General features: G+C 42.5%; 2 protein-coding genes across 3 annotated transcripts in view; one reads left to right on the top strand and one right to left on the bottom strand.

The window, feature by feature from the left end:
• MED12L (mediator complex subunit 12L) overlaps positions 1-22668 on the top strand; it is a 153839-nt gene that overhangs the window by 49367 nt on the left and 81804 nt on the right. The gene's annotated exons all lie outside the window — the stretch shown is intronic.
• On the bottom strand, positions 594-17140 carry P2RY14 (purinergic receptor P2Y14). Its single transcript, XM_075098663.1, has 3 exons — positions 17019-17140; positions 3766-3856; positions 594-2278 (listed from the first exon to the last, which is right to left on the bottom strand). The coding sequence occupies exon 3, from the start codon at positions 2258-2260 to the stop codon at positions 1247-1249; it is 1014 nt and encodes a 337-aa protein (XP_074954764.1). The 5' UTR covers positions 2261-2278; positions 3766-3856; positions 17019-17140; the 3' UTR covers positions 594-1246.

Genomic DNA, 22668 nt, shown 5'->3' with positions numbered 1-22668 from the left:
GCACAAATGTGTTTTCCTTGTGCAATGATAACATCAATCAATCAAAAAAAAAAAAAAAAAGCTGCAGTGAAAAACAGTTAAAAAGAGATTATATTTATATATAGAAGGTTGGTGGCTTTCAGCTATTACCTTTGTACAGAGAGAAATGTTTTATCATTGTGCCAAAAGCGTAGGAAAAACAACAAATCATTCTTTCTGTAGTTAAATATACACCAGAGTTTCTAGACAACTGGACAGCCGCATATGTGTGTTTTTAAATGGCTCCTTGACTGTCCTTACCTCCTTCTGCAACAACAGAAAGGGAGTTACTAAAATCTGTCAGTTAGGTGTGAACATTTTTGGCATACGCCATGTTATTTTTGAAAAGTCCTGAGGAATATGGTACAGTGTAACTGTGCCATTTAGTTTCTAGAAGGATTCTCTTTAAACACTTGTTTATATTAAGCATCACATTTTATAGATGTATTCTGACATTTGGTGTCTAAGGCTGACAAATAATTGTGTTTAATTCTTAATTTTATAGAATGTTTCCCTTAAGAAATCATATATATATATATATAAAAAAATAAATATTACCAAGGCTTTTTCAGGCTATATGCAGATCTTTGAGGATTTGATCTGCATTTTTTTTATTATTATTTTTCCCCCCAGTTGTTGGAATGGAGTCCTTCCTTAAGCTGCATACTGCCTTCAGTGCTTTGCTTTGTGGGCTGGTAAATACATGAGAGAGCTTCCCCTCAGGATCTCAGTCCTCTTTTATGGGCTGGTGGAGGCCAAGTCAGAAAGGCTGGTGCTGAACATCATTGTATTGCTTCTGAGGGGTCTGCTCCAGCCGAGGTGGAGCTATCAGTTGTTCCCAGGCCCTTCAGGCTAGTTTGTTGACCATCATGTGTGTCATGCCTGGCTTCCTGAGAAACAATGGCAAATCAGTTTGATCGTTTGGTCTGTTGGATAATCCATTCAGAGAACCATGGCCTGGAGCTCCAGAATGCGTTATTGCAGTTATTCTTCTCTCCTTTTTTGAGATCCAGATAGGTCATATCACACCATAACGTAATCATAGCATCAGCGGGAATAGCATAGAGTAAATATATTGGCAGCATGCAGTAATGTTTTCATACAGAGAAACACCACTTGGTATTTGATGCTGAAACCTGTTTTATTGCTGGTTTTATCTGTTCAGTTTCTTTGAGACTTGAATTCTTTAATGACTTTCCGAAACGTGCATTTCTTTACAGACCTGGACCTACACTATGTTTATACTTTCCCGAAGTGTATTTGATCTTCTGGATCTAGAAATTTCAACATCACTTGAAGTTTTCAGCTTGAGATGCAGTTTTTGATACAGCTTTTCTTTAAAGGGTAGGCAGAGGAAAAAATAAATAATGGGATCAAGGCACACATTTGCAGCAGACAGTAGAAGCGTAAACTCCTTTGCATAGAACAGCATTTTTGATGACTGGCAGTTGAATTGTGAGCTAGTTTGACTCATAGTGTATGGTATTCTGCAGAGGTGATAGGGTACAAAGCAAATGACAAATACAAACATTATACTGAATATATTACGGCTGGTTTTTCTCTTGGCCACATCTGAGTTCCTTCTGAATTTTTTATAGGAGCTATATATTTTTTTTGATATAGAAGTGTAAAAAATTATTAACAGAATAAAAACAACCCAGAATATCCCTATGGAAATATAACTTGACGCCTTGTGCCACTGTCTGCCAAGCTCACTTTTAAGAACTATACATTTTTTGGAAGAATTTTCTTTAGTTATTTCATTCGTTAAAATCATATTTGGAAATGATATAAGCATTAACAATAACCATATGATTACAGAGACCACCTTACTGTAGTTAACCGTGTGAACAAAGGAAGTAAATAAAGGCTTTACAATTTTGTAGTATCTGTCAAAACTTATAAGGCCAAAAAATGTTATCCCGATATACATGTTTGTATAGAAAACAACAGCAGAGTATCTGCACACAAATGTGTTGAGCTGTGGAGGTGCAATTTCGGAATCGGCAAGAATTTTGAAAGGAAATGTCAAGCTCATTAGGAGATCAGCAACAACGATGTTTTTGAGATAGACAATAAAACTCTTGTTGCTAGAAACATATAGAAAGATCCATGCTGCCACACCATTCAGCAAGAGTCCTACTATAAAAATGAAACAGTAGACCAGGGGAATGACTATCTTAGTTATTACTGTGCTGTGACTGCAGTTGTTTCCTGAGGAGTTTGTACTGGAGTTGAACATCTTACAGTATCTTTGTTCCTAGAAGCAAAGAAAGATTATCTCAGTAAGATAAAATAGTGCTATGCTTTCCATTACTTACTATAATATTTCTACTGTTACTTCAAAATAAACTTGGCATACTTCTCAGAAATCACATTATCATTTCCAGCAGGGATGTGTAGTAAGAATTTTGCAAGTGGTGCCATCTCACTTTTTGATGATGTTCAAGGGCATACTTCTGCTTTGAACAGAGGATCATTTGCTTTTCTGTTTGACTTTAATCCATTGTCTTCAGGCCCTGTGCTGCCCCTTTTCTGCGGGTGTAAGCCTACGTGCTGGGAACTAGAAGGGGGACCAAGCCACAGCAATTTTGTGACTCTAAATGCATCTCATTAACCCCTAAGGTCCAGTATGTATTTTTAGCACTGGTTTACCAGGAAGCATGTGAGGGATATGAATATTCCTGTACAAGTGTTTTGTTTTGTATACAGGCATAGAAAACACTCTTCTGTTAGTCAGGCGTGGCAATATTTTGTGTATACCAATATTTTCTAACGTTCTCTTGAAAGAAAGCCTTATGTGCAGCTAGCACAGTTTGCTTTAAACTTTTACTTTCAGTAACACGACACACAGGAGTGTGTCTGTGTAAGCGTAATGTAGAAGCTAGAGCTGTCCTCTCAAGTAATTTAGACTTAAATTTTAGAGGATCTCCAAGAAGAAAAAAATCACATCTGCTGTCTGCTTTTCTTTGACAAAATGTTTATGGGTGTGGATTATCCTCTATAGGGAGAGCAGAACAATGATAGATCCAGTGCTGCCCTATTTGGCAAATGAAAACCTAGGCAACAGAAAAACATGTGCCATGGAGCTGGGGGAAAAAACCCACCCAGTCTTTTGGAAAATAAAGACTTTTCTTATTGCTGCAATTCAGAGTCGGTAGCTGGTGCCTCCATGTAGCAGATTGGAACCTGAATGCAACCTTGCAATGACTGGAAATGGAAATTTTCTTTTAAATAAGTAAAATTGTCTCCTTTGGTATATTGTTTTCTGTAAAAAGCTGACCAGCATAGGTGCTGTTCTGGCTCTTGCATGGATAGGTGGGGCAATGGAGCAGGTGTTCCCTGTGTTCACACCCAAAGCCTGCAGTTAATCTCTTCTTGGTAGTTCTCCTGTAAGAAGACCTGCCGTCCTATCTTTATGTTTAAGCTCTAGTCATCAAGGCATTTGTTTTTGTTTGGTTGGGGTTTTAAAGGAAAAAAATGGTGTGGAGAGCAGCGGGTGTTATAACTACCATGTGAATAGGTGTGTTAGGATTAGGAGGTTTGGGGTGATGCTGCTAAAACTAGACGGATCTCCACTTTTCCCTCTGTATCATTTAACCAACCGCTCAGATGACTGGAAAGCACCGATAACGACCGGCATTTTTATTTAAGATGGTAACAACTGTATTTGAAAACTGTTCTCTTCCCACTGCCAAAGTCCAAGCTAGACTCTGTAAATTTTCAATATCAATGGCTTGTCCTTACCTTTTGTGATTTGACTGCTGTGGTGCTTTTTGTTAAGGGTCTAGAGCACCTTCCATTCTCAGGCACAGGGCCTCTTCTTTTGCTGGGAGACCTATGTGAGACAGGAAAATACAATTGTTAGATTTGTGTATCATAACATGGGACAGTGTAATTCTGTGGTGTTGAGGGGCTCCCACAGTGCAACACCTGTTTAGACTGTCTAATGATCAGTACTGCAGACAAGTCTTCAGGTCTTTCAGCAGGACTTCAAAATTGGTTAGGGACAGAGTCACAGAGCAGTCATGCTCAACCTGGAGCCCATCACTGCATGGGTAAAGCTAGAGGGTTTTGTGTCCACCCTGCCATGCATCACATCATTTGTGGTCATGATGAATTTTGTCTACTCTTTTTGTCTCCTAGTCACATACTCAGCTCTTTCCAAAAGGCCTTGTCCCTTCTGCCCTGAATAATTCAGCATTGAGAGCAAATACTGTCACCTTGCTAGCCTGTTCCCTCCATCCATTATGGGTCCCAGTGTGGATCCTGTAGGAGTTATGGTGATGTGGTATATGAGGTCTAACTCCTGTGCTCTGGTAAAGAATCAGTCTAGCAGAGCGGCCTTCCTGCAGCTGCTTGGTGCTTCTGGATCCTCATAACCACAGCGACCACGATGGTTGCACTCCTCTGCCGATTTGCGGATTGCAGAGGTGGGTTGCATGTAGCTGGCAGAAGGCACGCTTCCACATTATAGAGGAGCTGCCCTTTCGTGCTTGTTCTGGTTGCATTCTTGTTCAAGCTGTCCTTAAACCTTCATAATGAGAACATCCTCTTCTCTTGTGAGAACATGAGAACTTGCAGTGGCTCCACCAAGTGATATCAACATAGATGTTCACCCCTCATTCCATGTTGGGGTTCATCTGGAAACTGTGAATACTCTTCATTTGATGTTAATTGGTAGGTCAGTTGAGAACCTTTTTGTCCAAATGCTACTTGAGGTGATGGCTAAGCTTAAGGATTCTTTTTTATTTTTTTTCTTTTCCCCAATTCTTAAAGCATTGCTGGTTATTTTGCTGCTGTGTAACCACTGCTATTTGCTGACAGGTGTTGGGGGGTTTGTATTAGCACACAGGAATTTGTGATTTTATGTGAGAATAGCCTTTTCATATTTGAGCAGCATTTCATGTTCAAATGTTTGGTCCAGCATAAAGTATATTTATTCTATGCAAATAGTATCAACTAGTTGTGCAAAACCAGCAAACTTGATTCACCAAATTAACAAGATTGATTTGGTAACATATATAAAAGTTTTGGACTCTCTGAGTTTGCAAATCACGTTGTCTTGGCGATATACACAAAAGGGAAGTTGCATAAATCATTAAAAATGCTTAGTTCCTTCTGTATTCAAACTCCTTTGCTATTGTTTGTAACCCATCCAATATCATTAAGGCACTTTTTCTTCTGTAACTTGGCTGTCAAATTTCAAAGTACGTGGCTGCTTTACTGGACATAAGAATAGTATTTACAAGTTTGGGTTTTTCATCCTGACTATAACAAAGGTTCTGTAGTACTGAGTGCGCATTTTAGCTATTTATGGAAATGAATGCAGCTGCTTGAGAAATAAATATGCAATGTAGTTACTGGATCTGGAATTGTTGACAGTGGTCACTGTCCCCAGAAATAATTTTTGAACTGCAAAATAGAGTTTATCAGGGAATAAGATCATGTCAAATGTTATCACTGATGTAATGAGAAATCTAGAGAAAGAGGAAACGCAATACACAAAACACAGCAATTGCGAATTGTGCCGAGTTGTGCTTTTTTTTTTTTTTTAAAGATATTCTTTCTAATGCAGTAGGAGTGTTGGTAGTGGTTTGAACTTTCAGTCCTGGCCACGCTGGTGTAATCCAGTTGGAAAGCAGCCCGCAGTTCGGACGTGTGTCCCTGGCCACTGCAGTGCAAGCTGCCCGCCCTGCTCTCTGGAGCTCCTGCTCTGAGCAGAGTGTGTGGGCAGCCGCTGGCTGGAAACCATCAGGGCAGGTTGCTGTGTGTCTCCTGTGGGGCTTAAAAGGGTGGAACATGGTTACTTGTTCATTACGAGCTGAACCAGCGGAGGGAAATAAAAGCAGGGCCTGCTAGCTGTGATTCGCACGTGGTGGGATCCTGTCTCTCTGTTCTCCGGGTTGCTCTCTAAAGGTGCTCAGCTGGGCATTCTGGAGGGGCATTCTGGGGGTCAGAGCTGGCAGGGGCAGGCAGTCCTGGGCCAGGCAGCCCTTCCTGTCCAAGGGAAGGTCATCTCCTCCGGTCGCCTGGGCGTTTTCAGCTGGTGCATGCTCAGGGCTGGTCTGCTCCCTTTCTGCATCTCCACAAAGGTGCCTCACCTGGCAGCTCGTGGGGTAGGTGGAGACATTCAGGGTCTGTGGTCGTAATTGCTGGTCTCCTTTGGAAGGCGTTTTTTGCAGTGAATGTGGAGATATGTTGGTACATTTGACTTCTTGCAAGTTTGCCGAGAGACTAAGATTTCATTATTTTTCTGTTCTTATCATAATATTTGTCATAAGGCAACACCTGGATTTTAATACTTAAAAGAATAAAGTATGCAAAATATACTACATACTATTTCAGCCCTTTAAAATGGCATATTGGGTGGTAGTTCTTGTTTGTCATAGACACATAGAATGTAGTGGAGGAAAATGGGATGAATAGTCAAATTAGGATGACAGAAAAAATAAAATGGCATTCCTGTCACAAGTAACTGCAAGCGAGTAACTGTGAGATAGCATTGTATGTGGTGGTGCTCAGTGCACGCTTCCCCTGGTGTGGCTCAGAGAAAAGGGGGGTCAGTAGGTGTGCCAGTAATTTCTAGGGGTGTCAGTTCCTTGCTGCTTTGCCTTCCAGTTCTTGCTTTCAAGACCATTCATATCTGGTGTGAGAAGACAGAGGACTCTCTGAGCCTCCTGAGTTTCTACTTGGGCTACTCATTGGAGTGCTGGTGAGAGTAGAATCCCCTGTGGAAGTGGCTGAGAAAGGCCATGTGTCCCATGAAGGTCACTTTTGCTGCATCCCTGTGAGTAGCAGTGGCTCCCACTGGCCCAGGCGAGCCTTGGTGACTCTGCAGGTATGTCCTGTTTGCAGCTACAGTTAGTAAGGGGAAGAACAGAAGTGTAAACAACTCTTTACATCTTAACAGTACTTCTCACTTTTGATCCAAAAATGCGAACTTCAAGATATTCTGGTGAGGAGGTAGCCGTTGGTGATGGAGGGAGGTATTTTTTCATGCATTGATACTTTATTTACAAACTTCTGACTTCCCGAACATGGGATGACTCAGACCTTTTCCAACTCAGAATGCTGACCTTTGGGGCTTTCCTGAGATTGCACGCCAGTGCTGATGGCGCTCTCGGGCCTTGTGTACTGTCTTTTTCCTCCTGTGTGCATCTCCTCCCCAAGGCCTACGTGGTCGCCCCTACTGCTGGTGTCCCCACTTACCATCACTAATGCCTGTGCAGGGACTGCAGCCCTTCGAACGACCTGGTAGGCAGAGACCCCATCCTAGTGGGGGTGGCAGCCCCTGACCACCATTGCATCCATCTGCAGCCCTTTGCTTTGCACTGGGCAGCAGCATGTCCTAGCCTGGATTGTCTTTTCTTCCTCATCTCTTAATTGAAGGGAGTAGTTGACTAGCTCAGCTTGGAAGAAATTGGCTATATCATCTAACCTTTAAAATGTTATTTTAACAAAAAACATGGAATAAAGCTGTGACATCTTTTGTGTCATCTCTTTGTTGGGACTATATTTGCCCCTGGCTGCCTATGTTCTTTTGGTTAGTTGTATAATTCTTTGGGGGAGAATGTGTGTGAAGATTTGACCTTTTTATAACACATACAATATTCATAAATCCTTATGAATTAATGATTGTACCTGTGTTTCTCATTCCTTATATTTGCAAAAACAACTCCCAGGCTTGTAAGTTGAGTGCATTACAAACATTTTCTGCCAGTGATTGGGCTGAGAGGAGTCCCATTAACACCTTTCAGAAGTACACAGTACCAGAAAGTCTTGACTTTTTTATGATTGTGAATGAATTCTCATTTCCAGTTGGAAACAAAACATCTGTTTCTAAAACCAGTGCAGATCTGAGTACTAAAGTTTTGTTCTGCTTGCTCCCCTCCTTCCTTCCTCTCCTCCCCATCTGCTCAAAAAGAAAAAAATGTTGTAAGCTGACATTTTCAGGTAATCCAGTGATGAGGAAAATAGACATTTTTATCCCCAGGTTAAATCAAAGCAACGCAGTGTACTGCACCACCCTGGCAGGAGGTGGGGTGCAGGTGAATTAGGTGAGTGAGGGGGCGTGGGGAGGTGCAGAGCCCCGTCAGCCCCATGCCTTCCAGCTGGACTCTCCTCTGCTCGGCTGCAGGGTGGTCCGGCTGTGCCAAGAGCCACACGCTTAGCGTGTCGCCCTCCCACACATTGCTTCTGCAGAGTTCACAAACAAAGCTTAAGTAAAATATTTATGGCTGTTAACTTGGTAGGAGAAAGTGTGCCATGTAAAATGGCACCAGTTAGTGCACACAGCGTTTGGCATTGGCAGCATTTCATAACAGATCTTCCTGACCAAAGTTATTACAGTCAATTAGATCATATGTGATGTTTGCTTGGCATGTATGATTAATTTCTTGTGTTCTGAAGGACAAAATGACCGAGGAGAGCCAACAGGTATAAAGAGCAGTGGTAGCTAAGTTCTTTGAAAGGCGAGGTAAGCTCGTTTGGTTGCAGCGTGAGGACACCTCAAAGGTAGAATTTTATTTCTGTCTTGCAAAACCCACCAGTAATTGTTTCATTTCTTCTTATTGTTCAGGAGTCCCTATGCTAGTTTTGAAATCTGAAATTTAACAGCCTGAATATCCTGATAAGTTATATTTTTCATTCTATTTTCATTTATGATTTTTAGGCAAGCATCTAAATTATTCTAAAATCAGAACCGTTTAGCATGAAAAGATTAGAGCCTGTGAAGTATCTGTACAAACCCTGATATTCACACTGAAACTGGGTAATGCTGTGACCTGCTTACATGCAGGATCATTTTCAGATCTAACCCACATATTCCGTTTTTTTCATCAAGTCTCAAAAACTCCCTGCCAAGATCCTTCCTATCTCCCTCAGTTACAGTATGTGAGTTATGGAGTAGTGGATCTAAGAGGAAACAGTTAGGACCAGAATATTAGGAAAGGTCAGTTTATGATTTGATAATAGAGGATTAAACAGACCAGCTTTTAGAAGCAATTGTCCTATAAAAGTTTTAATTGTCCTAGTATGACTATGTTAATATAATATTTTCTTAATTAGTAGGTTTATTATCCTAAAGCTGGGTATTTAGAGGTAGTAAAATGTGGCTCAAATAAAGAAGTTGTTCCCTTTAATATTCTGTTTTAGTAGTAACATTTCTCATTTATGTATTTGATTTTTAATTCTATTTTCTGATGTTTTAAACTATGAGTTTTATATAATTCTGTTTCCCCAGTCATAAATTGAAACAAAAGTAGTTGCTTAAGAAAAATATATTTTTCTAAGATACACAATACAGAGCAATCCTTACCTGTAGATCAGCAGTAGTTGGTGGCATAGCTTGAGGCTGTTCCATGTCTCCGGCTAATAGGTGTGGCAGTTTGTCTGCCTTAGTTTTCTGTATTTATTTACAGTTATGACTGCTCATTTGTGTTCTAATTAATTTGTTTGTGGCTTGCATAAGGTGTGGATGATTTCCTTTTCACCTTATTTGTAATTTAAAAAAACACCTAGTGGAAGTTATTTAAAAAGTAAAAGAGAATGACTGAGAGCCTTGGTAATGTATAGAAACATGTAATGAAAAGGCAGAATCTTTCACCTGGAAATAAGTATAAAATTGCACATGTGGTCCCTCATCAGCTATGAAACAGATTTACAGAATAAGCCCTTTACAACTGCCTTAAAATATAAAACACCATAAAAACTGTGTAAGCTGCAGCAGATTCTGTTACTTACTGGCTGGAACGCAGTCTTCTGTCTGCCCTGCTTTACCCATTGCCTGCTCCTTCGCAGCTGGATAGGCTTTAGTTCTTTAAAGAAATGCTTTGCAGTATTATCTTCATTATCTGTTTTGATAGTGGTTCGGAGGGAGTTGTATCTCCGCAAGCAGAAAGTTGAAGAGCTGGTGAGTCGTGCCTTACCACTTGGCTAAATGTGATAGAGATCTCAAGTGCTGCAGATGGTCAGTGCTATTTTTGTGTACTTATACGTACTTCCACAAAGATCAGTGTTGAACTGGTTTCAGGAAAGACACATTTGTGCAGTTGGCAAAGCAGTAAGCACTCTTAAGTTAAAGGGCTGGTGTTTTCTTTTCTTAAACTGTTCCCAGGACTAGCTGCGACCTTTTCTGTAACGCTTACTGCTCTGATAGCTTGTGCTTTTGTTAATGGGAGTGTTCTGAACTGGAGCACATGGGATTACGTTGTGGTTGCTCAGGGTGTGCTCAAAGGCTGAGAGATGTATTCTTGGGATAAGTGATGAATCTTTGGTGTATGGCTTTTTTTTTTTCTTCTTTTTTGCTTTATCTTTCCTTTCCTTTTAACCTTAATCACCTGTCTGTCTTCCTCCCTTCCTGTTCTTCCCATACATTTACTGGGACACTTTGAAATCAAGCACAAAATTAGTGGAATGTATGGCAATAGAGAAGCTAATATCTTTTCTATGAATCTGGGAACGTAGTGTATTCTGAGAGAGATCTGAGGTTTGGGGACAGAAATTGAGGGTTATATGTTTATTTTTTAAAAAGTGAAATATATAAGTTGCCTACATTAGTGTTAAAAAACATTTAGTACCTGACTTGAGCTCTGCTTTACAGTGTGTAACCCAAACCCTCCGTTAAATACACAATTCCCTCATGGACTTTCCTTCTCTGAGTGTTTATCACCTTACAAGAAGAGGGCCCAAAGGCATGGACAAATTAATGTACCTTCTGCTAACGCATTGCTGCTGAGTACACATCCTTTACTCAGAGCTGGGGTGGGTTAACCTGAGTGTGTTGTCCCATCCTTCCCCCAAATTTCACTGAACCTTTCTCAGTGAAATAAGGGGGTATCTTCAGAGCCAAAATTGTCTTTACAGTGTTGTGAGTACTCTTGGCCCCCTCTCTTTTTTCTGAAACTCCTAGATCAAAGCTGTAATGGTCAGTTATTCATTGCTTTTGGGTGATGAGTTTGGATGTTCATTTCAGTGACAGTTTTTAACCTGCCTTATATTCCATTTCTGCAGCAGTGTGAGTGTTCAGCCTGTCTGAGAATTTGAACCTGAGCTCTTTGGGTCTGGTAGGCGGGTGCTGTGATGTCAAAGTTTGGTTTCAGTTACTTCCTTGGGTGTCAGAGGCAGGGCCACGCTCTGGTCCCCTCTGAGCTTCCTGGCACTGGACTCCTTCTTTTTCGGGCAGTCTCCTTGAGCTGCAGCATGTCTCCTTGATCCCAGCAGCTCCTGCAGGGATCCTGCTGATAGCAGCTTGCGTTGCTGGCACTGCTTCTGCGGGCTCCATTGCACTACATCTGTCCCAGGAAATCTGTCTGTCCTGAAGACTCATAGCTCTTCACATGCCTTGGGAGAAGAGAAAGTTAAACTTGTAGCTGAGGAAGACTGTGTGTGCCAGAGGTTGCAAGTTTTAACCCTCCTCATGAGAGACGATCACTCAGTGTCCTGGGAAGGCTTAGAGGAGCACATGCATGTCCCTTTACTCTTTTCCCCCTGCCCTGCACCCGTCTCTTGAGCGTAACACTGCCAGCACACCTGCCCAGTGTGACCTGCCCTGCTTTGTTCCCAGTGCCAGCTGTTCCCCTGCTTGTGTATGCACACGCGTGTGCACGTCCAGCATCCTCGTGCACCTACACCCTGCTTGGGCACTTTCCTCTCTCTCCTGGGAGATGCTCGATGGATACCATCTTCCTGCTCTGCTCCAGCACCCGGTGCTGCAGGCTTGCACCATGTTGCTTTGAACACTTTGCCAGACTGGGATTGCGGTGATTGCAGGGGGCCGTTGAACTACTGTTTCTGGGACGTGTTCCTTTACCAAGGCTCAATGTGTCAATGAGGGTTTCAGTCAGGGCAGGGGGCCCCAGAAAAGCCTGTTCCTTCTGTTTGTCATGGGGTATTATTTTAACTGGAGCATGTTTTGGGAAAATACAGATTCTGTTTCCATTCTCGTTCTCATTCTGAATGTGGAAATCAGCTAGAGAGGAGTCATGCCTGTGAGCTGGGAGCCCAGTTTCACACTGTGGTACTTGAGTTGGTGGGAGCACAAGCTATTTCTTCTTTACAGCTGGTCTGCAGTCTCGTGGCAGTGGACCTGGGCTTTGTGCAGGCTGTCGGCTGTGCAACAGGAGCATGGCTCTGAAGGGGGAAGTGCTGCTGTTCCCAGCCTGCACTCAGGTGGGCATCCCACTCTGCCCCTGCTGGGCTGCGGGTGCCACCATCTCCTTGAGAGACTCCGCTGCCAGAAGCCAGTGTTGAGGGCTGCAAATGTTGGTGCATCTCCTGTCCACTTCAAGCCCTGAGGCCTTTTGCCTGGGAAGCTCTGTTGGGGCTGCCTGGTCTGGGTTAGACTGTGGAGCAAGGAGGCTTGTCCAAGGGCAAACCTGCCTCATTTGCCACTCCTCTGGCTGACCTTCTGCAGCTGGGGAAGGATCAGGCAGGACAATGCACAAGGCTCTCCAGAAGGGACCCAGTCAGCCAAACTTTCCACCTCTTTCCATCCACCCTATTGTCATTAGCTGAAGCAAGGATGAGAGGAGTGGGTCAGATAAGACTTTGGCTGATCACAAGTGCTTTAAAAACCTCTGGCCCTCTGAGACAGAGTTTGTAATTCATTCTAAAAAAAACCCCACCCTTCCTTTGGTTTTTTGTTTGTTTGTTTTTCCTCTTGCCAGAACCAGCAGCAGAAGCCTCAGTATCCCTTCTGGGATCAAGGTCAACTTTCAGACTGTGACTGACAACAAACTTTTTCCCATAGCTTCCTCATCTAAGCCTAAAATTAAAATGAGCAATGTTCTGTTTGTGTCCAGATGAAATCCTTGCAGAAGAGGAAGAAAAGTACAGTATGCCAAGACAAGCGAGTTTGAAAGAGAAACATAAAATGAAGGATAAGAAGAATGTCTTGGCAAAGCAGAATTGTGCACCAACTTCAACTAAATCTTTCCCTTCAATTAGATCTCTCCCTCCCGAGGGCAGTTCTCACTTTATGTGCAGCACCCCAGACTTTCTGTTGAAGGAGGCCATTGTTCAAAGACCTAGCAAAAGGGAAAATTTGAGCAGAGAGAAAATAGCTTACTCAAAATTTATTCCCATTGTTTTAAGCGACTGAGTATTTAAGCAGAGATCTGAATAACCTTTTTTGCTGGTTAATCAGAAAATCAGGATTTGAGCCTGTAGCCAACAGTTTTCATCAGACTGTCAATCTTTGTGCGACAGAAATAGTCTTTTCTAGAGGCTAATAGGGCAAACTTGTCACTGAAGGACTGGTCTCTGGTAAAATGCCACACAACAAAATGAAGATTCTTGTTGAAGACTGAACACCTCAAAGCAAACTGGCAGTGAAAGCCTGGGCTGTGCTCTGGACGGTATCCAGCTTCTCCAGGTTTGTTTCAGCTTTAATTACCAACACAGAATAGGTAGCTTTTTTCTGCTTTCTTCTCCACGCCCTCCAGCCCGGTACCAACACACAGGCTGCTTTCCGCAGTCTCCTGTGAACTGCAGTAACAGAAGAAGGGCTTCTGCCCTCTGTTTCTGCTTGAAAAGAAGCTGAGGAGGTGGTTACAAAGCAGACATCAGGGTTTCCAAGGGAGACTCCAAGTCTGTTATTGCAACAGACTTGTTGCAAAGGGGTCAAAGGTGTTATGCTGCGGCAGTGCCTGCTGCTGCTGTTATGCTGCAGGGGCCTTTCATTTCATAGGCAAAGCGGGGAGGAAGCACTGTTGTTTAGTACATTATTTCTACTGCTAAATTTTTTATTTTCCAGTTTCCCCAAATTGGCCCAAAACCACCTATGTGCTTTCCGTCGGCAGCAGAGGTAACTGTGCACCATGTTGGACCTGAAGGTAGTAATGTGGTGTGGAAGTGGGACTCCTGCCAGAAGAATTGCATTACCTGCATTACCAGTGTTAGAGCGTCTCAGGCTTACTGCAGGTGTGCTCAGTCCATGCCAGGAGGTGTAGATATGCAGGGCCATGCTCTGCTCATGTGTACAGAAGTTTGAGCTAGATCTAGCTCTCTACAGCGCAGAGCAGTTTCTTTTTTATGTTCTTCTGAAGCACAATGTTCCTTCTTGGGCTGGTTAGCTCATTTACAGTCCAATCATAGGCCTCCATCCCTGAGTGACTCAGTAATTGGTTATTTTTAGACTTATAAAGTATACTTCTCCTAGCTAAGGTGGGTGTTAGCACAGGCAAGTGATCTGGAGTGCTTACACTGACCTTGCAGTACCCCTGCATAAGGGAAGGCAGGGCTCAGACCCGACTGTCCTGTCCCACCACGGGTGAGCTCCCTCGTCCTGCAGAGCAGGAGCTGCCCTTTTCCTCTGCCTGGTCCCATGCCGGGATTGGTTGTCTGCTGCAGTCTCGCTGCTCTGGTTAGAGGGAGAAATGCATCACACTTACGTCTTCATCTAAGTACGAAGTAGAGAAGATCTGTTTTCTCTGGGATGCCATTGGTGAATCAGCACTCCTCAGGGTAATACCAAGTGACCATTAGGAAACAGACACATTTGAGTTGTGTATTGTCTTTCCTTTTTGATGGAAACGGCTACGGAAACTTTCAGTCATGGGATTCTGTTGTCCTTTTATTTTAAATAAGAACAGTAAACTTCCTCCATGTTTTGCCTGCACGTTTCCTTTTTTAGAGTAATAAAATCCGCAGACCCAGACTCTGTGCTCTGCAGCATCTCAATTGGAAAGTCCATGAAATTATCTGTTGGCACAGAATTTTTGTGCATTAAATATCTTGTGCCATCAGGGGATTTGCCTGTTAGGTTTGCGCTTTAATTTTCTTTGCTAACCGGAGGTTTCCTGGAAATGTCACATCTGGCAATCATCTCAGCAGTGCAGCATCATCTTCCCTGCCATCTGCCCTCACATGCTAATTAACTGATCCTGTAAGCCTCTGAGTCTGCATGGAATTGAAACGACCAGTGCTGTGGCGGTGCATCTTACTCTTCCGAGAAAGGTGTTTCTTCATGAAGAAACCTCCTGATTTTTAGGCGTGGTAGACTGTTAGTCTCTGGCTTTGTGACAGGTAGGAGCGTATGTACACATGAAATCCTGGCAGTCATATCAAGACCAGGCTCTGGGACTGCGAAGCTGTAAAAGGGAACTGCCAGTTCTGTGTATAATAAAGCAGTAAGTCTTAGGCAGTTGTCATCTCCAGTTATGAATGTTGTCATCAGTCATGAGGTGCTCATTTGTCAGTGGGACAGAACTTGTGTTTTAGATACTTTTGGCTCTTAATGAAAGCATGCGGACAGTGTGTGACAATAGTACACAGTGACGCCAGGGCAGGCAGGGCTGAAGCAGGGAGCTGGAATTGATCTCCAATGTGAGGCAAGTTGTAGGAGAGTTTTGAATGCATGCTTTTTGCATGTTTGGGTTTTGATTACATGTTTATTATTCCCTATTTAAAAGGCTCAATTTGAATTGAGAGGCTGACTTGAAAAATTCCACCTTGCATAAAAGGGGTTGTCAGTGCTTTCTAACACTCGGTTCCTCTCCTGGGTGGGGTCTCATATCAGATCATGACTTGCTCTTGTGCAGCCTAGAAATGGGGCTTTGATGTTGTAAAGTAGATAGATCACTTAGTTTGGATCATAGTTGTTTGGCTGTCCTTTCCCATCCCTGCCCCTGTGGCTGTGCTCCAATCCCACCCTGAAAAACCAGAGAATGCTTTGAAACAAAGTGAAGCATCTTGTTCTTGTCAACCCTGATAACATTAAAAGAAAGCTGTCTTGTGCAATGTGCATATGGCAGGGCTGGCTGTTACTTCTCAGCTGAGTGTAAAGATACATTGAACAACATGTGCATTGCAAATTACTGCTGCCTGTCCTTATTTTTCAACTTTGCGTAATGGAGTTCTGGAAGTTAGCATGTCTGGGGTTGATGTTGGGTGAGTGAATGTTTAACAAACTGTAGTTTTGTACTGACTTCATTTCTCTGAAGAAAACAATACTAGTACCGCATTTATGACTACTCTAGATTATTATGTAAATCATTTATACTGAGTAACTCAATGTAAGCAGATTGATGATGCAGTTGATTTCTACTGGTTACATTAATGGGGGTCCAGGTTTGCTGATTGGCTTTTTAGTAACATGGTGAAGACCAGAGCTCGATGCTCCAAGGAACATCGCACGCCTGTTCTCGGCATGGGCAGGCTTTCTGTTAATCCCTAGCCACTGTTCCTAGCCCCATGACTTTTCAGAGTTATACCCACTTAAACTTGATGTTTTTAGAACTAGTTTTTTTTCTAATGGCTATCATTGTACTTGAAACAATACAAACTAAACAAAGTATTTTCACACATTATCAAGCTTCTTACTTAATTTGAACAGAGAGTTTCCACTGTGTAATTCTAGCAGACTATGGGAAGTGGAGTGTATCAAAAGGATATGTGTCTGAGTAGTTTTATATAGATGTAGTCGTAAAACAGACATACGTGTTTAATAGGCTCAAACCCTCTTTTTGTCCAAAATCTAGTCTCTTGATTATTTAAAACTTGATCATATTCTGATAGAAACATAAAATTGTTGACTTAACTCAAACCAACGTATTAATTAACTCAGAAATCTGTTTTTATGCTGGTCAGGACTCATTGCTTAGGAATAAAATAATAAAAAGGCAGAGTGGTGCCTGCTCTGGTGGTGCTATCACTGTAAAGCACTCACAGGTTTATAGACATCCAGAGCTCCAGGCTGTGCTTGGAACCAGGATGTTTATTGCCCTGAGATATCCAGGATCTTGTTTACATATATTTTTTTTTTTGCAAAGCTTGTTATCTTCTTCAGCAGGAAAGAGGAAGGCACAAAATGAAACATGTAAGCCCCTGTGAACAAGCCAGTGCTAATATGTGTACCTTAAAAATGGCTTATAATGGAAATAGTTACCAAGGCTTCAGCTGGGGGAAGAATTTTCATATAAAGCAACACACAGTGCAGGTATAAGCCCAACTTAAGAGAATGCTCTTTCCCGTTTAGCTGATCCTAGGCAACAACATACCTGGTATGCTGGGAGCAGCTGCTTCTCTCCTGTGGATCAGGATGGAGGGCTGTGCCAGCAGTGGGCTTCGGTGCTGCTCCTGTGTAGAGAAGCTGCAGCACACTCTGGCCGCCACACAGGTTTTGAGCAATAGAAGCAGAACACCATTTGCCAGGGGACCAGAAGTGATGTGTCACTGGTCTTCCTCTCTGAAGATCACAAGTAGGCAGTGTATACAGAAAAAGGAAGTCAATTCTAAGCAGGCAAAGTCATCTTGAATACCAGCTGAAGTGCTAAAATGTGTGGATGTGATGTGGTTTCTTTCTGAAAAGTTGTGCAGGTCTCATGATGCAGCAGACAGTTCAAACTCCATAGCCATTGTTTTAAAAATAGCAATATGCTGGAAGGTAACATAATACAAGGGTGAGCAACATTGGAAATGGCTTTTTCATACTTTATATTTTGAAATTATGTCATTGTTTGAATTTATGAATTTATGAAATTATGAAATTATGAAATTATGCCATGCCTAATGGCGTGGCTGTACTTTTTGGTTTTAAATGCCATTCTTGGTTAAAACTTGTTAGAATTGTTAAACTAGAACTAAGTACACCAACGCACACAGCATGGGGAATAAATAGGAGGAATAAACATCACTCATAGTGCTGCCTCCATTAAAAGATTGACGTGTGCAGCTCTCCATGAGTATTTGAAGCCCCAAAAGAAGGAGAAATGCAATGTTTTCAAGTGTAAGCTGCCGTTCTGTGATGGATTAGACGTTGCAGCACAAATAATTTTTTGCATGCTTCAGAGGGAAGTAAGCAGTTGTCCAGCACAGAGGATTAAGAGCTTAAAGGGTGGGTAGGACCTCTCAACTCTCTGGACAGTTTCACCCCTTTGGAATGACTCTAGACAGTAGGGCAAACTGAAGGCTTGCTTTGTTATGCAAACATGGATACTGTTCCAAAATGCCAGCCAAATCTAATATTTCAGGATCTAAAGATACAGCTGCTACTTTCAAAGGGCTGGAAAGCAAGCAGTGAGCATGATTGCCAGAAGACCCCTGGTGTATATCATAAACTTTTGGTGGCTTAAGAGCAAATGGATAATATGTTTTACCTTTAGCCATACAAGTTTTTTTCTTCCCCTAAAATTCACTTCTGCTGGTCTAGCTATCGTTTCATTAAGAAAATAATTTTAACTTTCTGTCTGAGCTCAGTGCCTGTGAAAGGAAACCTCTTTTATGGTCCTGGTGATGGACTTCTGTATCAGGACTGGAGAATACAGATTCATAGACAGAGGTGAGAGAAAACTGATGGCGTATCAGAGCATATCTGGTGACTGAAAGGGCTGGCAGTGGTGGTGATTTGGTCCTTCATGTGTCTGATGACCGAAGTGCAAGATGGAGTGTCAGCTCTGAAGCCTTTGATAACAGGAATGTGGCTGACGGGTTGAGAATTGTGTTTTTCTAAATGAAGGACCTTACTCCACCAAACCATTGCCATATATAAGCAATATCTCTGACTAATAACCTTCTTATGGGTCTGTGCCTTGTTATGAAAACCTTCTAATGAAGTAGTTAGTGCTTCCAACCCTACTAAATGTAAAAACACATCAATTGTATTATATCTGTGGCCAAGCTCTGTGAATTGATAAAAGCAGGATGAACAAGATAAATGTTTTTATAGAATAATCCTACTAGAAGGCATGCTAATTAGAAAAATATTGCAGGATTGCAGGACTTCTGGATTTTGTTTTTTATCCTATCAGAGCTGCTGGCAAATACTTTCTTGCCTTCTTCCTTCCCTCCCCCCTCCCGCCCCGGTAGATGTCTGTGCATCATTGTTCAGTGAGGCCTTCCTTGCAAGGATCTGCCTGAAACTTAGTCATCAGGTCTTTGGCCGTATTCAGATGGCACCACTATCACTCACAATGCGCACATTTTGCCTTACAGGGTGGCACAGGGTCCAGTGGGGAGAGCTGAGGAATGGGGCTGACGCACAATTGAATATGCCCAATCCTGGTTGTGCTAGTTACGCAATTATGATTGCTTAATTTGTGAGATTCTGGTGTGCATCAATACAAAGATATATTTTTAGAACTTTTGAGGTTCTGGTTTCTTTTTTAAGATGCCTAGGAAGCTGCACTGGTGGAAAGCTTAGGTGTAGCTAAAGTTTATTGGTAGAGAAGCCTCGAAAGTAAAGAGCATAATATACGTAGTGACAAAAATCTTGCACGGGTAGTGGTCTGTAGCTGTCTCTAAGTACATGTTCAAATAACAGTTTCTTCCATAATAACCCCATAGCATGGAGAGTTCTGGCTGGACTACTCAATTACAGCATAATGCAAAGCTTCCTAAATGAAAAAAATCACAAATGTTCACGAATTGTGTGCTCCTTGCATTCTTGGGTCTGATCTGCTGTTGTACTTCTACTTGGAAAACCATTTTTCATGTATATCAACCTATAAAAAACGGGAGTCTCAGACTGCACAACCTAACGTGTACCTATGTTTCTGTCCTGATCTGGTTCTTTGAAATGACAGCAATAGATCAGGGCCTAAGAATTTTCCTACCAACTTTCTTGTACCTTTTTCTTTCCAGAAGAACTTTAAGGACCAAAATTCCATGTCAAATCCAGACAAATTAAATATAGTTATCTGGTATTTGGGGACTAGGGTATTGTTTTATAATTCATTTGTAGCCCTGGGAAAATATTTTACAAACAGCATCTTCAAAGAACTGTTGTATATGTAAGTGGATGTATAAAACAGTGATAATAGATCACCACAGATACATCCTGTCAAGATAAAGTAAACTTGTTTTGGGGGTGATCTTACAGTGAAGTGTTGTATACATGCAAGTCATCAAGCTTCAGAGCAGAGACTCACCCTGGCTGGCCCACGTGCTGGGAGTGCGTGGCTGCGTCTTCCCTTCCTGGCGTCGGATTTTGTATGGATGCCCCACTGATCCCTTGTGGGACCACACTTTCCAGAAACTACTGGCTGCTTTATCTCTTTGATCCCCTGAAAGGGTATCTTTAAGCCATTCTTTGAAGGGCATTGCCCTGAGTGCAGTTGCTCTTGTCTTTCTTTAACCATATAAGACCTAGTAAGAAAGTCTTTGGTTATTAGTGTCTGTGTGTACATAACTGAGTTTGCAGTCCTAAATATTACCATTTCACAAAAACAACCCAGTATGCTGTTCCATTTAATTTGGTGTTTATGAGAATTTATGCAACCAAGTCCCAGAAATGGTTCTTTTAATGTGGTTTTGTATGTGCATAGACCCTTAAGAGTACAAAATGTCAAATTTGATCCCAGAACTAGTATTTGGGGTTGTGTGTGAACTTATTTTTCTGCAGAGCTGATTGGAAAACAGAGTTTATTCTGTAGTATTTTAGCCATTTAAAATATTTTCATTTAAAGTAGCATAAATATCCAAAATATCCTGTCTTCCTTTCCAGAAACAGTCCACCCCGAACAATGTAAGTAGTTTTATAATACTTGCATTCATCTGAATATATGATCCAAATATTATAATTACTTACACTTTAACTTTTTTTCATTGTTTATAAACCAGAATCTAAAACTAAATTAAGAGTGTTGTGGAAAAAAAAGAAAAGAAAAACAAGAACCCTTGTTTCAGTAGAAAACTGCATCAAAGGTGTTCTCATGCAGTATTTTTACCTTATTATCTGAATGCTGCATTTTCAGGATTTTCTCCTCAAACCTTTTTTTTCCTGTGTTAAAAGGAAAGTCCTTATATGACTAAGGCACTTGATGATGGACTATTGCCATCTCCTGTTTGTTCAATTGCGTATAAAAATTAATAGCTCAAAACACCCATCAGCTCCTTAAAATCTCCTTTTTTTAAAGTTAGCTGTTTATTTTTTTTAACGAGCCATTTTTACTGTAAACAAATCTGATTTAATCCCCAGTGAAGTACAGGTCAAAATGATTCATGTAAACACTGTTCTGTTTACAGGATTAAATACAAACACATCCTTGTAGCCTTGAGTGGCCAAATATATCATTCCTGCTGATTTCTGCAGTCACACTGAGGATGGCTGGGGAGGTTGCAGAGCCGAGGGGAGGAGGTGTCGGGACTGTGCAGTGCCATGTGTACACCTGGGGCCGCCCGTGCTCTGCTCGGCAGGTGAATCACGTGCCCAGGCTGTTCTTTCAATGCTGTGAATTCAGGGTGATCTCTGCTGGCTAAAGGTGACTGAATTCACACTCCTGGGGGATAGCTCCCTGCCTCCCCACCCTCTGCAAATCCTGGCTGGATGTCCCAGCCAGACTGGCCGCCTGCCCTGCGCCGCCAGGATGAGCTGGTGCAAAACCAGCTTGGGAGTGTTTGCCCAAGTGGTTGTGACAAGTGGTTTTCGTCCCTGGGGAGCCTGTGCTCTCCCTGTCCCTGCCTTCTCGGCTGGGGTCCCTGGCCAAGCTGTTCTGAGCTGCCCGGGGAGGATGGGAGGCACCTGGAGCATGTGGCCATGCCATTTGGTGGGAGATGGCCTCCTCTGTAGAGTGCAGCTGTCAAAGGAGGAGGAACTTGTCTTTCTGTCTCTGCCTTACTCTGAGAGGTCCCCACAGCACGTCCTGGGGTGGAGGAGCTGCTGGAGCAGCCTTGGACCCTGTTGTGGCCTCACTGCCCTGTTGATGTGGGTGCCCCAGCCAGCCCGGCCGCCTGCCCTGCGCCACCAGGATGAGCTGGTGCAAAGCCAGCTTGGAAGTGTTTGCACAAGTGGTTGTGAGAACTGGTTTTCGTTTCTTCTGCCCTTGTTATAAACAAATTTGGAGTGCTGTCATCTGCTCGTGTGGTGCAAAGCCTGCCAGCATCTCACTGAAATGACTTGAGGTGTCCCAGTCAATATTAGCAGTGGTGGGTACTCTCCAGGACTTGGTTTTGTCTTACAAATAATGTAGTTGTTAGTCAACACTTTCTCATGCAGGAGTTGCTGTGTTGATCTTTTATTATTCCTTTCTTCTGCCCTTGATTTTGGATGCTCATCTTTAATATTTCCTCTACTCTGGTTGCATGTACCACAGTGTAAAATAATACCCTGAAGGTGCTGCTTGAACTGCCCCCCAAAAATGAATTTCACCTGCTTATCGCACACAATTATTGTTTCCAAGAGTTGAAAGCAGCCAAAGTTGTAAATAATTTTGAACAAAAAATTCCTAATGCTGTAAGTCTTGTTCCCGTTGTATTAAGCAAGTATAGAAGGTGCAAGGAAACTGAATTTTCATCTTGATGTTGGTTGCTCAGTATTGTCACATGTGAGTCTGTCAAGGGACATTTTGTGTTGTTTCCTCATTTAGAGTGAGATAAATGGGAATTAAAAGCCATTTTTACTGGTCTTTTACTTTCTTTCCTTTTTTTTCTTAAACTAGAATTGTGTTTGAATTTATGTTTGTTATTTTGAAAGGGGTGAGTGGTGGCCTGGTAGGTTTGATCTGTGGACTAGGTGGTGCTGCTAGCACCACAAACACATGAGAGGAAAAGCCGAGACACTTTCAGCCGGCAGCGAAGTGCTGCTTCTGCAGATGAGCCCCGCGGCTGTCCTGCCCCAGCAGCTGCCTGCCTGCGGGCGCACCAAGGGTCTCTGCAGAAGCGTGTGCCGCCTCCTCCCCTCTCCTTCACCTGCCACATAGCCCTCAGCGGCCA

The sequence above is a fragment of the Phalacrocorax aristotelis genome, chromosome 7 (genome assembly GCF_949628215.1).
Source record: "Phalacrocorax aristotelis chromosome 7, bGulAri2.1, whole genome shotgun sequence".
Taxonomy (NCBI): domain Eukaryota; kingdom Metazoa; phylum Chordata; class Aves; order Suliformes; family Phalacrocoracidae; genus Phalacrocorax; species Phalacrocorax aristotelis.
The sequence above is the reverse complement of the archived record's forward strand: the minus strand, read 5'-3'. Positions and strand labels throughout refer to the sequence as shown.